This window comes from Dendropsophus ebraccatus, chromosome 9, assembly GCF_027789765.1.
Source record: "Dendropsophus ebraccatus isolate aDenEbr1 chromosome 9, aDenEbr1.pat, whole genome shotgun sequence".
Taxonomy (NCBI): domain Eukaryota; kingdom Metazoa; phylum Chordata; class Amphibia; order Anura; family Hylidae; genus Dendropsophus; species Dendropsophus ebraccatus.
Window position 1 is genome coordinate 21,319,636 of NC_091462.1, and position 14,986 is coordinate 21,334,621.

The 14,986-nt window shown below is 45.0% G+C and overlaps 1 protein-coding gene across 4 annotated transcripts in view; it reads left to right on the forward strand.

The window, feature by feature from the left end:
• Positions 1 to 14,986, forward strand: part of LOC138801985 (protein mono-ADP-ribosyltransferase PARP15-like) — a 59,929-nt gene that overhangs the window by 24,951 nt on the left and 19,992 nt on the right. For all 4 annotated transcript variants that reach the window (XM_069985082.1, XM_069985081.1, XM_069985084.1 and 1 more), the window contains 2 exons: positions 1,305 to 1,478; positions 7,340 to 7,503. In XM_069985082.1, coding sequence (XP_069841183.1) covers positions 1,305 to 1,478; positions 7,340 to 7,503 — 338 coding nt within the window. The remainder of the gene's footprint in view (positions 1 to 1,304; positions 1,479 to 7,339; positions 7,504 to 14,986) is intronic.

Below are 14,986 nucleotides of genomic sequence, written 5' to 3' on the forward strand. Positions count from 1 at the left end.
TTTATGTCAGTGTAATGGAGGTCATCCAGCTCTCCCCTAATCCTGTATGTCAGTATAATGGAGGTCACCCAGCTCTCCCAGTATCCTGTATGTCAGTGTAATGGAGGTAACCCAGCTTTCCCAGCACCCTGTATGTCAGTGTAATGGAGGTCACCCAGCTCTCCCAGTATCCTGTATGTCAGTGTAATGGAGGTCACCCAGCTTTCCCAGCATCCTGTATGTCAATGTAATGGAGGTCATCCAGCTTTCCCAGCATCCTGTATGTCAATGTAATGGAGGTCATCCAGCTTTCCCAGCATTGTGTATGTCAATGTATAATGGAGATCACCAGCTTTCCCAGCATACAGTTTGGGACCTTATAGGTGGGAAAAGGGGTAGGAAGTTTCTGCAAGTGCGGAGCCTGAGATGTTTGTCTCACAGGTTCTAAAGAGATGAAACGTATGTGGAAAAAATCATCATGGAGGTCTGGGCCGGATGGAGAGGAAAAGGAAAGTGACGCCTCAGATCAAAGAAGACGTCACCTGTGAGTCGCTGTATAATGATTTTGTATTGAGCAGAACATTATCTGTTAGGGGTTCTGCATCGTTCTATGCTGCAATACACACACTGCTTCTTCCTAGTATCCTGAATCTTGATAAAAGCCCCCCTTCCCTCCCTAGGGCAGAACTCAGGGGGGGGGGGGGGGGGGGGGGGGGGGCGCTTTTATCAAGATTCGCCCTGTTACCAAAATGACCTAGAAACTGCCCTGCATTGAAGAATGTATGAGGCGGCCTCGATGTGATGTAAATTAACTGCATGCTACTTGTAAGATAGGGTGAGAGGGCTGTGAGGAACAGCTGAGGGAAAGCAATGCATTCTGCGAATTGTAGTACTGAGCAACTGCTCAACCAGTAAAACCACAATTTAGGCGTTTTTTTTCTCCCCACTGTTTAAAAAAAAAAAAAATTCTATGTAGGTTGGAACAAATACAAAGATACCAAAAATATTGCTGCATTCCAAGAGCTACATTCATATTTCCATCAACTAACCCTATAGTTTTTTTGCAGGAAGAGATGTTGGTGCCATTTTGATGTACAGTATATAAAATATTTTTTATCTTTCAGGAAGGGGGGGGGGGCAGCAAAAAAATCATTATATTGTTTACTTTAATTATTTGTATATATTTATTAAATTAGTATTTATTTCCCCACAATGCTCAGACAGTGCTCATTTGGCCAAATAGTCAGCCCACTCTTGTAGATCTGTCATGGATACTTTCATGCCCCAATACCAGTGTGAATAGTAAACATATCTGTGTTTTTCAGCAAAGAAACTCAATGACGGCTGTGTTGTGACCTCACCGGGAAATCTGAAGTGCAGTAAAATAATTCATCTGATTGATGTAAAACCAGACAACATTGTTGCCTCTGTGAAAAAAGCTCTTAAAGCTGCTGATGAAAACAACATGGCGACCGTCAGTCTCCCAGCAATGGCAATAGGTAAATAATGTGTTAACTTATTTTTTTTGGTCAAAGTATAAGGTTGTGTTTACATCTGTGTTCGAGCTATGTGTTACGTAGCATAGAGCAGAGCCTACACACCAATTCCCAATCGCAGAAACAGGAACTGCCAAGTTGCAGTGCCTGGTCGCTTGACCTTGGATTGATTTTTAAGACTGCATGGTCACAACTGTGGGATGTAAGGCAAACCCATTCACTTGTTTGATCGAAGGGGTGGAACAACTTATTTAAAAAAAAGATTAGTATTTGATACACTGCTGATTTTTTTTAAGTTTTGCCACCTACAAAGAAGGAAGAAGTCTGTAATTTTTGTTGTTGATACACTTCAACTGTGAGAAACACAATCTATAAAGAAAATTATGAAACATCACATTGTATGATTTTTAAATAATCAATTTGAATTTTATTGCATAATAAATAAGTATTTGATCACCTTGTAACCAGCAAAAATTTTGGCTCTTACAGACCTCCTCTGCATCTCATTACCTGTATTAATTGCCCCTGTTTGGACTCATTACCTGGGTAAAAATACACAATCAATTAAACTCCAACTTCTCCACCATGGGCAAGCTCAAAGCACTGTCTAAGGACACTGGAGACAAAATTGTAGACCTGCACAAGGCTGGGATGGGCTACAATCTTTCTTGGTTTGGGGCTCCATGCAAAATCTTGCCTAGTGGGGTAAGGATCATTCTGAAAAAGGTCAAGAATCAGCCCAGAACTAGACAGGACTACAGTCTTAAAGAGCATGATTAGTAACACACTACACCATCTTGAAGTAAACTCCTGCAGGACGGAGGAAGGAGTACAACCCCAAGAACACAGTCCCAACCATGAAGCATGATACTTTGGGGGGTGCTTTTCTGCAAAGGGGAAATGATGATCGCACCGTATTGAAAAGAAGATGGATGGGGCCATGTATGACAAGATTTTGGCTAACAACCTCCTTACCTCAGTAAGAGTATTGGAGATTGTGGCTGGGTCTTCCAGCATGACAATGACCAAAACACACAGCCCAGGCATTTCAAGGTCCTGGTGTTGCCTTGCCAGTCTCCACAATAGAAAATCTTCAGTGAGAGCTGAACCCCACCTTTTTAAAAATATATATATTTTTTTAATTTGATTTTCTGAATTTTTTTATGGATTCTGTCTCTCACAGGTGAAGTGTATCTACAATAAAAATTACAGACCCTCTCCATTTTTTAGGTGGGTAAACTTGAAAAATCGGCAACATATCAAACACTTATTTTTCCCTCTATATATCTTGTGGAGATTCATCTCAAAGGCAGTCATTTAATATGAAACCAGCAGGAGTTAAAGGACAAAAAAAAATTGAACCCTGGGTTGAGCCTTCCATAAATTGAATTAGAGTCACTTTAGGTCAACTCTCCAAAAATTTAAATCGACCGCCCTAGGTTGAGGCCTGGGAAAAATTTGAGTTTCGAATTTGAGTCCCTTTATGTCCACTCTACAAACATTTAAATAGACACCCATGGGTTGAGTCTTGTGTCGTTAAGCCGGTGGTTGAGGAGCAGGAAATGAGCTGAACCATGCACTTCATACACTTTGGTGAGTTGATAGGGGTGCATTGGAATTGTCTGTCAGAGCTTGAGAACACACATGGTACTTCATGTTTATCTGCTTTCCATCCTTACAGATACAAAGTCTAGGTTAATCTAGTGGCTGTTCATTTTGATAAACATCAGCCTGTCAGAACTGTCAAATAACAGGCGAATCAGCTTATTAATATAAATGCCCCTGGCTGCATTAAATAAAGAACACTGACGGCAGGGCAGGCCAGCACCTCCTAGGCATAGAGGTACAGTTCCAGCCACGTGTCCAACTTTGACACCCTTTTATTGTAGAGCAAAAAGGGATCAGGCAGAACAGGGTTACAGTTGGTCCCTCCTGCTCCCAATAGGCCCCGCAGTGGTGGAAGTTTCCCGAGGGGGTACCATGAATGTGTCCCACACCTTTGAGAGTGTTCCCCTGATGGATGTGGAGTGGAGTGCACTATAACTCAATTTTTCTTTATATACTCTATATATTCTAGCCGTATACTGTGTATGGCCGTATACAGCTGTATACACTGTATCTTAAGTTTTCTTCATGCCGACAGGCCAGAGTTGATGGCTATTTGGTTAAATACAGTATACGGCTAGTATACAGGTATAAGGCTGTATACTAGCCATATACTCTACATCTGTTTTTCTTTATTCCGACAGGCCAGAGGTGACAGCCTTATGGGCTGCTATCCACTGATGCTATTGCTGCATATCGGGTGATAAAACTGTGCTGTGTATAGTTGTAGCCCTAAAAAGGGCTTTGGGGGGTCCCTCCTACCTAAAACCTAACTGTCCCTGCTGCACACACTCTCTCTGTCTAGGTCCAAGATGGCTTCTGACGATGAGCAGGAAATCCCATGTTCTTATACCCTGGAGGTCACATGAGTAAGCCAGCCAATGAATGTAGACGCCATTCTCTCGGTGCCAGCATGCTCCTAGGGCCTGTCACATACCCCCCCCTGCATAATTATTGGCGCCATGGAAAGTGGGAGGGGAATCAAATTTTTACTGCTTATTTGGTCAGATGCTCGATCAAAAATTAGTATATTGAATAGCGTAGTATTTGATCAATACCTACTCAATCAGGTGCTTCTCGCTCATTTCTACTCCCTACCACTCAGTCCAGTTCTTGGCTTCTTACTGCTGCCGCATGTCGGTGGTGCTCAGGTTGCTCTTTTCAGAGCCCCTACTCAACTTCGAATGGCACTGTGCGCAAACCGCACTCAATTTGTCGTCCGTGCACTTAAAATATCTCCACACCAAAGAAGAATGTGCCCTCGATGGGGGAACTTGCTGCCTCCCTTGTTGGCAACTGTGTCTCGTCATCATCGCTCATGATTTAAGACACAGGTTGCCGGTCCACACCACTAAAATTACCAGGAGATGGCAGGTGCTCCAATGTTTGGCCATCTATACACACAAAATCCTCAGGTAGCTTCTGCAATTCTTGCTGTACTTGAGAGGAGTCCAATTCTGGAGATAAAGGACGCTGGTTGACCTAGGGAGATCAACCAAAACACCGCAGAGACACCATCACATGTCTCGACGTCAGTGAACTAGCCAGACCTTCCCTCCGGGAAGGAACAACCAAGCCAAAGGCGTTCCCCAGTTAAGGAAACCACCTTAGCAAGGTATCCATCCACAGACAGCTGTTTCTGGGTTTTTGCCCCTCATCAGTGTGGAGTAGATTTCTGGCTAGTGGGAGCAATGACTAGTAAGTGCATGCAAAAGGACACTGGTTGACCTCAGGGAGATCAACCAAAACACCGCAGAGACACCATCACGTGTCTCAACGTCAGTGTATTCTAGAACATTGCCCCCTGGGAAATCAAATATGTAAAAGAACACTGCAGAGACACCATCACATGTCTCGACGTCAGTAAACTAGCCAGACTTTCCCTCCGGGAAGGAACAACCAAGCCAAAGGCGTTCTCCAGTTAAGGAAACCACCTTAGCAAGGTATCCATCCACAGACAGCTGTTTCGGGGTTTTTTCCCCTCATCAGTGTGGAGTAGGTTTCTGGCTAGTGTTTTGGTTGATCTCCCTGAGGTCAACCAGCGTCCTTTTGCATGCACTTACTAGTCACTGCTCCCACTAGCCAGAAACCTACTCCACACTGATGAGGGGCAAAAACCCAGAAACAGCTGTCTGTGGATGGATACCTTGCTAAGGTGGTTTCCTTAACTGGGGAACGCCTTTGGCTTGGTTGTTCCTTCCCGGAGGGAAGGTCTGGCTAGTTCACTGACGTCGAGACATGTGATGGTGTCTCTGCGGTGTTTTGGTTGATCTCCCTTTGGCTTGGTTGTTCCTTCCCGGAGGGAAGGTCTGGCTAGTTCACTGACGTCGAGACATGTGATGGTGTCTCTGCAGTGTTCTTTTACATATTTGATTTCCCAGGGGGCAATGTTCTAGAACACACTGACGTTGAGACATGTGATGGTGTCTCTGTGGTGTTTTGGTTGATCTCCCTGAGGTCAACCAGTGTCCTTTTGCATGCACTTACTAGTCATTGCTCCCATTAGCCAGAAACCTACTCCACACTGATGAGGGGCAAAAACCCCGAAACAGCTGTCTGTGGATGGATACCTTGCTAAGGTGGTTTCCTTAACTGGAGAACGCCTTTGGCTTGGTTGTTCCTTCCCGGAGGGAAGGTCTGGCTAGTTCACTGACGTCGAGACATGTGATGGTGCCTCTGCAGTGTTCTTTTACATATACAATTCTGGAGATAGACCTGAAAAGAGCTCCTGGAAGTGGGCAAGGGTCGGATCACTCGGTTAGTAACATTGGGCAGGTTGGGAAAAAGAGAAGGAAGGTCAGAGCGAGTTTCCTGCAGCCAAGACTCTTGGCTAGCGACGAGACTGGAAGCGTTATCTGCTATCCATTGTACCACCTGTTCCCGCTGAACCCCTGAACCCTGCACCCCTTTTAACTGTCCGATGAAGCCAGGGATGGTTGATGAGCGCAATGCTGGTTGCCAGCAGCACACATTGCTTCCCTATGAGCTTGCCCACGGCTTATGCCCGCACCAGCATTTCCGCGCTCCCGTCCCCGCCTTACGCATTGCAGGTGTTGTAGTGTTTTCAATGTGGTGCAGAGCGCAAACAGCTACTGGGACACTTTATTTTTTTTTATCTATTATGCCTACACAGGCGTATATACTATATATCAACTTTTACATATGCCAACAGGCAACAGGTGCCAGGTGTTGTACTGCTTTCAATGTGGCACAGAGAGCAATCAAGTACTGCAACACTTACTAACAAGGACAAAATAGTCTGAAACAAGTCTATGCAAGATAATTATAAGATGCGTGACTGCCTGTCTGTGTCACTATCTGATATGCTGCTAGACAGGCTATGCACTCTAAGCTCTTGGTCGTGCAGCAGTCAAAGGGGTTATCCGGTTAGAAAAATTATAAACTGAATCATCCCCCCTTCTGAAGATTAACAATTCAGTCCAAACTTGTCTTTACCTTTTCTGTCTCCTTCCCTCAGTTCTGAGCTGCTGCTTTCTGCTGAAGACATAGAAAACGGTATCTGAGCTGTTCAGTTTGTCTTGGCTCTAAACTTCCTCCTCTCCCTTCCGAGAGAGCTGATGTAAACAAGTCCCTATCTGCAACTTTGTAGCAACTCTGTAATGCCAGGAGGGATAATCTCGGTAAGTTAGTCAGCAACTTGACCTCAGAATAACCCTCCCAGCATTACAAAGAAGATGCATAGGTGCAGATAAAGCCAGCTAGTGACTTGTTTAGATGAGCCATCTCAGAAGGGAGGGGGAGGAAGGGGAGACGGAGAGAGCAGCTCACACACAGTTTTTTGTGTCTTTAGCAGGAAGCAGCAACTCAGACCTGGGGGAAGGAGACTGAAAAGGTTATAACAAGTATGGAAGGAATTTTTAGTATCCAGGAGGGGGGGATGACTCAACATATATTTTACTTATGAAGTTCTTATGGTTAAAGACATGGGCGTTCAGGGTTTCCCAGGTGGCCAAGGGACAGGGCCTTCCAGGCCACAGGGGAGTTGGGGCTTCCCAGGACAAACCTGGGACATTGTGTTTTATGTGCACATAGTAAAAAGGGTTCATTTACAGAGTTTTCCACAGGATAGCAGTCTCAGTACAGATAGCACCGTACTCTAGAACGGTGGGCTTCCCAGGAATGGTTCGTCCTTGGATCAGCAACTTATTACCGGTGGGAAGTTCTTGGAGAAATCTCTTTTATATCTGTATTGTATTGTAAATGAAGCAAATGTATCATTCTTGTTTTGTACTTTTTAGGTGTAGAGCAGTTAACAGCTAAAAATTCCATAAAATGGATCATTAAAGGCATAGAAGACTACCTAACCGATCCTTCTGTGATGACCGTCATTTCTGATATCATCATTGTTGCCTTTAAGCAAGATGTTTATGAAAAATATCAATGCCTTTTTAAGAATTGCGAGGTAAGTGAAGGGCTAGTGCTGGGTGGCCGGCCACAAGTCATCATCAGCTTCTGGCATGGTCTTTAGGCTGCATTTACAGTACCTAACAGGAACCTAAAAAACTGATATGACGCCAATAATCTGTGCTAATTCACCCTCTAACACACTTTCCACACAGATATCTATAGCGTCTGCCCCTGCCTGATACACATCTTGTCCCGCTCCATATGCTAATTCCTGTCAGGTAGTCGTTTGTTTGTTTCTTCAGGTCAAGTAGTCACGGCCCCTGGAGCTGTATTTTGCTGTAATCACGCCTCTATGGGCCTGATTCACAGCCCCGTGTCACTGCATCATAATCCGGGGGCGGACCTGGGATTCTATAGCTGATATACACAGCACAACGGCTCCCTATCCCCACTGTACTGTGCATGGCTGAACTAGCCTCTCATGCAGTCAGCCTCTGCTTTACTGAGCGTCCCTGAATGAATCATTTTAACCCTGCTGCAGCCACCACTACAAACCAAAGCGCTGTTATTCCTGAGGTGGTGGCTGCAGCATGGTTAAAATTATCAATTCGGGCACGCTCTTATCTCCCCTCCCCCTCCGGCAATTACTGTGTGTGGCTCCCTCCTCTCCGTCACATGTGCTTCCGGTGCCACTCCGTCTCTATTCCTGACATCCAGCGATGCTATCAGAGAGGGAGATGGGAGACAGAGAGTGCTGCGGCCACACACTGATGATAGGCAGCAGGGGGAGGACCAGGGCCGTATTTACCACTAGGCACCCGGTCCGGTGCCTAGGGCAGCACCTTGCAGGGGGGCAGCACCAGGGAGCAGGGGGAAAGAAAAAACATTTTTTTTTGTTTTTATTTTTTTAGTCTCTCACCTCCTGTTCAGACTTGCCAGTAAATTTGGTGTCTTTTCCAGGGGGGTGGGGGGTATGGTGGTATTGGTCAGGCCTGGTATGGCTAATCGGTGCCTGAAGATGGGGCGTCTTCAGGTTTAGTGCCTAGGGCAGCAGCAAGTGTTAATACGGCTCTGGGGAGGACAGGTGATAGGAGAGGGGAGAGGAGGGGGCCACTGCTGTAAGAGAGGGAGGTGGAGCAGCACAGGGAGCACATATAGAGAGAGGAGGGGGCCACACACAGTAATTTCCGGAGTGGGGACAAGATCAAAGTATGATTTTGGGGTGTATCAGGCAGGGGCAGACGCTATAGATATATGTGTGGAAAGTGTGTTAGAGGGCGTATTAGCACAGATTATTGGCGTCATATCGATTTTTTTAGGTGATTGGTTCCCTTTAACTAAATTACCCCTTGATGCCTAAGTAATTTTCTTGATCCAAGTTTTTTCATTATCGTCTATAATTATAGATGTCTATGTTTTTATCTTTTACGATTTATATAAAAGTTATTTTGTTAGGGAAAATTGTGTTATAGCTATTTGCACTTTGGGTTGTGGACTCAACGCTGACACTCCCACGACTCCCACTCCTTACCAGTCCCCGCTTCTATCTATTTTCCTCCTCGCTGGCACACATATCCCAACCTGCCTGGGGTCATGTGCCGGTTCTCTGAAATTTAAAGAGCCAGTGCGCTAATTATTGTTTAATGTCAGCATCCACCTGTAATAGTCCTTTGCAAGATCATCAGTGCTCTTGCCTGAGAGAAAGCGTTACCCTTGCCTGTTAGTTTCACTGTGTATCTGTCTTCTCTCTTTGTCCCTGACTACGATTGTCTGCCACCTGCCCTATCTGCCTGTCCCTGACTATGAGTTACTCTATTCATCAGTTCTACTAAGCTCCTCAGCCACCTCTGCAAGCCAGCTATGTCAGGGGTAGTGACCTGGGGGTCGCCTGCTGCAGCAGCAGGCTCTGGTGAAAACCAGCCGCCCCTTAGACTCCACCCCCTGGTATGGCTTCTCCCCATGTGATGGTCCAGCAGATCCACTACCTTCTGCCACTACAGCCGTTACAAAGTGTGTAGAAGTATTTTGTTTGTTGGAAGAGGGGGTTGGGGATTTTTTTTTTAAATGTTTATAAAGTGTCACTATTGTAACAAAATTCTCATATATATAGTTCTCATGCTTTAAAACAAAGCTATTCTCTCCTGAAGAATTTTGGTCTTGTACTGGTTGAAAAAAAGAGACTAAACACATGAATTCCAGCCAGTACTGAGAGTGATAGCTCAATGTATTCATTAATCACATGACTGCCTTCTCTGTGAGCGCAGATGACCAGGACCTTTAGACAGGTGTTTAGTCTCTTTTTTTCAACCAGCACAAAACTAAAAAGCTGCCTTCAAAAGACTGGACCTGGATACAAGTAAGTATAGCTTTGTTGTAAAGCATGATAACTAAAGAAAATAATAATAATAATAAATGTAAATTGCAAACTTGTTTTATATTACATGCTCTGTTGATTTAGATTTTGAAAGTTATAACGACAGTGACAACGACAACGACGGTACTATAATAAAATTATGCTGTCAGTTTCCCTTTTAGGCCATTTTTGGCCTGTCCCAGAATGGGTTAGTCTGAGTTCACACTGCATTTTGCAGTTCATTTTTTTTCATCCGTTATATGCACACACCAAAAAATAAAAAAAGAGATGTACTGTATTTGTGTGCATCCATTTTGATCTGTCTTTTTATTGACCTCCATTATAAAAAATGGATCGTGGTCGACCACGTTTTTGTGTACACCTAAAAAAAGGATGCATTTTTATCCTTATTTATGATCTCTTTTTTTTAACCCCTTGCCGCATATGGACGTACCGGCATGTCCAAATCTGCATGTAGTTCCTGCAGATGTAGTTCCTGCAGGTGTCAGTGATAGCCGGGCACCCGCCGCAACTGCCGAGATCCGGGCCGGGCCCGGATCCCGGCAGTTAACCCCTTAGTGACCGCCGATACGGCGGTCACTAATGGGCCGGCGATGTACTGCATTTCATCTTTCCCACCGTGAATCCGAGGCGGGGGGAGATGAAATAAGTCAATCAGACCCCAGATTAGCCCCCTCCCTAGTAGGCAGTAACTAACCCCCCTCCCCCGGCGGCCATTGGATCCAAGATGGCCGCCGCCATCGCTGCGAACAGACAAAGTCCGTTCACAGCAATGGAAATGTAAAAAATGAATGAAACACCCATGCTCTTCGCCACCGGAGGTAGCGGAGAGCATGGGGCAGTGAACAGGAACAGGCGATCGGCAATATATACTATATACCACTGATCGCCTGTTCCCAGTGCAGGGATGCACTTTTTATCCCCTGTCACCATCAATGATTGGTGATAGGGGATAAAAAGTGTTAGAGTCCGTCCCCCAAGTCGCCCCCCACCCCCCCCAGTCTCCCCCTGTCCCCCCCTACCCCTTATACGTTACCTGCTCCTGGAGCTCCTTCCTCTTCGGTGTCCTGGCTGGTTATGAAGTGCGCATGCGCGTCAGAACCAGCCAACTCTGAAAATTTAAAGTGACAGAGACCAATTTGGTCTCTGTCACTGAACTATGATTACTGTGATAGAAAATATCACAGTAATCATAGTAATACAGTGAACATGAATGTATAAAGTACAAAAAGTGATAAACACACAAAAAAATAAAACACACACTTTTTATTATAGTAATAATTGCAGTTTACTCCCAAATTACCCCTAACCCCCCCCAGATTACTCATAACCACCGCAGGTTGCCCGTAACCACCCCAGGTTGTCCGTAATCACGCCAGATTACACGTAACCATCGCACGTTGCCCGTAACCACCGCACGTTGCCCGTAACCACTGCACATTGCCTCTAACCACCGCACGTTGCCAGTGACCCCCTCCAGATTGTCCGTAATCACCCCAAATTACATGTACCCACCCCAGATTACCTATAAGCACTTCAGTTTATCCGTAACAATGCCAGATTGTCTGTAACCCCCCCCAGGTTGCCCGTGACCACCCCAGGTTGCCGTAATCATGCCAGATTACATGTTACCCCCCCAGGTTGCACGCAACCACCGCACGTTGCCTCTGACCACCGCACGTTGCCTCTGACCACAGCACGTTGCCTCTGACCACCGCACGTTGCCTCTGACCACCGCACATTGCCAATGACCCACGCCAGATTGCCCGTAACCAGGCCAGATTGCCCGTAACCAGGCCAGATTGCCCGTAACCACGCCAGATTGCCCGTAACCACGCCAGATTGCCCGTAACCACGCCAGATTACAGGTACCCACCTCAGATTACCTATGAGCACTTCAGTTTATCCGTAACCACCCCACGTTGCCCGTAACCACCCCACGTTGCCCTTAACCACCCCATGTTTACCGTAACCACAGCAGGTTGCCTGTAACCACCCTAGATTGCCTGTAACCACCCCAGGTTGTCTGTAACCACCCCAGGTTGTCTGTCCCCACAGCAGGTTGTCCGTATCCATGTCACGTTGCCCGTAACCACCCCAGGTTGCCCGTGACCACCCCATGTTGACCGTATTCACCCCAGATTACCAGTAACCACCCCAGGTTGTCTGTAACCACAGCAGGTTGTCTGTATCCACCCCACATTGCCTTAACCACCCCAGGTTGCCTGTGACCACCCCAGATTACCCGTAACCACCCCAGGTTGTCCGTATCCACTCCAGATTACCCGTAAGCACCCCAGCTTGCCCGGAACCAACTCCAGATTACCCGGAACCACCCCAGACTGTCTGTAACCACCCCGCATTACCTGTAATCTCATTTTTTTAATTGTATTTTAGTAACTGCGCTATTCTAATAACTATTACTAGCTGCGGTTTTGCTCCAGCAAATTGGCGCTCCTTCCCTTCTGAGCCCTGCTGTGTGCCCATACAGTGGTTTATACCCACATATGGGGTACCGTTGTACTCAGGAGAACCTGCTTTACAGATTTTGGGGGCCATTTTTTGTCCTGTTCTTTGTGAAATTTAGAAATTTTAAACTAAATGAACATATTATTGGAAAAATTCGAGTTTTTCATTTTTACTGGCCAATTTTGAATACTTTCCTCCAATACCTGTTGGGACAAAATGCTCACCACACACCAAGATGAATTCTTTAAGGGGTGCACTTTCCAAAATGGGGTGACTTATGGCGAGATTTTACTCCGCTGGCACTACAGGGGCTCTGCAAACACACCTGGCGCTCAGAAACTTCTTCAGCAAAATCTGCATTGAAAATGCTAATTGGCGCTCCTTCCCTTCTGAGCCCGGCTGTGTGCCCATACAGTGGTTTATGCCCACATATGGGGTACTGTTCTACTCAGGAGAACCTGCGTTACAGATTTTGCAGTGAACTTTCTCTCCTGTTCCTCAAGAAATTGAGAAATTTCAAACTAAAGGAATATATTATTGGAAAAATTCGCGTTTTTCATTTTTACTGTCTACTTTTGAATACTTTCCTCTAATACCTGTGGGGTCAAAATGGTCACCACACCCCAAGATGAATTCTCTGAGGGGTGCACTTCCCAAAATGGGGTGACTTATGGGGAGATTTTACTTCGCTGGCACTACAGGGGCACTGCAAACGCACCTGGCGCTCAGAAACTTCTTCAGCAAAATCTGCATTGAAAAGGCTAATTGGCGCTCCCTTCCTTCTGAGCACCGCTGTGTGCCCATACAGTGGTTTTTCTCTCATGTTCCTTTTGAAAATGAGAAACTTTAATCTAAATGTATATATTATTGGAAAATTTTAATTTTCCATTTTTTTACGGCCTAATGGTGAATACTTTGCTCTAGCCCCTGTAGGGTTAAAATGCTCATTATACCCCTAGATTAATTCTTTAAGGTGTCTAGTTTCCAAAATGGGGTCACTTATGGGGGTTTCCAGTATACAAGCCTCCTAAATCAACTTAAAAAAAGAACTGGTCCCTAAAAAAATCAGTTTTGGAAACTTTCACGAAAATGTGGTAATTTGCAGATAAATTTCTAAGCCCCGTAACACCCTAAAAAAGTAAAATATGTCTATGAAATGAAGCCAGAATAAAGAGGACATATCTCTAATGTGACTTAGTAACTAATTTATGTAATACAACTTTCTTTTTTTAGAAGCAGAGAATTTCAAAGTTCATAAAATGCTAATTTTTTCAATTTTTCATGATATTTTGATGTTTTTCACAAAAAACACACAAAGTAGTGACCAAATTTTGCCACTAATATAAAGTGCCATATGTGACGAAAAAACAATCTCAGAATCGCTAGCATACGTTAAAGCATCACTGAGCTATAAGCGCATAAAGTGAGACAGGTCAGATTTTGAAAAATGAGCCTGGTCATTAAGGCCCAAATAGGCTTAGTCTTGAAGGGGTTAAAGGGGAGTCAAATGAAAAACGGATACACACAAATGCATCCATTTTTCATCAGTTCTTTGCGTAAAAATGGACTACAAAAACGCAGTGTGAACCCAGCCTTAATAATTCAGGATGCAGTAAACTCAATAGCTACTTCTAGTGGTGGCTGCAGGTAGAATGTTTCATTTCCATTTAATTTCAATTAATTCTCCTGAATAATGTACATGTATATGTGGAATATAGGAATGGTGCAAAATTTTTAATACAGCTTAAAGCGTAACTATAATTTCAGTAGCCAAAAAATGAAATTCCTCAAATAAAAAGCCCTTGTGTTACCCTTTAAAAAGAGCCCTAAACTGCGTGGATAGCATGTACGCTCGCTGAGATATGACCAGGTGTTTGGCTCAGAGGAATAAATGAATTTTTCTTCTGGCTGAGAGAAAGTGGGCGTGGCCTATCCCTCATCTCCCTGGCTGCATCCCTCTATCCACTGATCAGCACCTAAACAGATATATCACACATAGCAGGATTAGATACAGCCCAGCATACAGTATCACACAGTAAGATTAGATACAGAGCTCCAGCAGATGGTGTCACACACAGTGGGATTAGATACAGTCATCTGCTCTCATAACACTGTAGGATAATGTCAGCCATGGAGGTGGGGGCACCTGCTGCAGACATCTGATAGTGAGTGCTATATGTACTATGGAAGGACTATAGCTGTGTTGTGCTGGGACTTGTAGTCCTCCCCTCAGTGACTCACCCACTCTCCCTCATGCAGTACATTGGAGTCATGGTGGCACTGGAAACACTTGTCCCTCCATCCAGCTCTTCCCCTGCGCTGCTCCTCACACACAACACCCTCAGCTCTGCTTAGTCACCTCTGTGAGGGGAGGGGGGAGAACGTGCTGCTAGGAGGGGGGGAGGAGGGTTTGTTTATGTTTCTCTCTGTGTCAGGGCTGTTATCTGATCCTCCTGTCAGAGTCTGTACTCTCAGGACTGATCTCTAGGGAGGGGGCGTGTCCAGCAGGAATGCAGAAATAACTCAGAGCCAGAGAGGGCTGTAAGGGGACAATTAGCCTTATGTATTTAAAAAACTGTTCATTTTAGGTTATTAATGTATATTACAAAAATTCTTATCATGACCTAAGCTAACTAAAACTGAAAGGTCAAAATATTTTATAGTTACGCTTTAATATCAGTCACTATATATAATG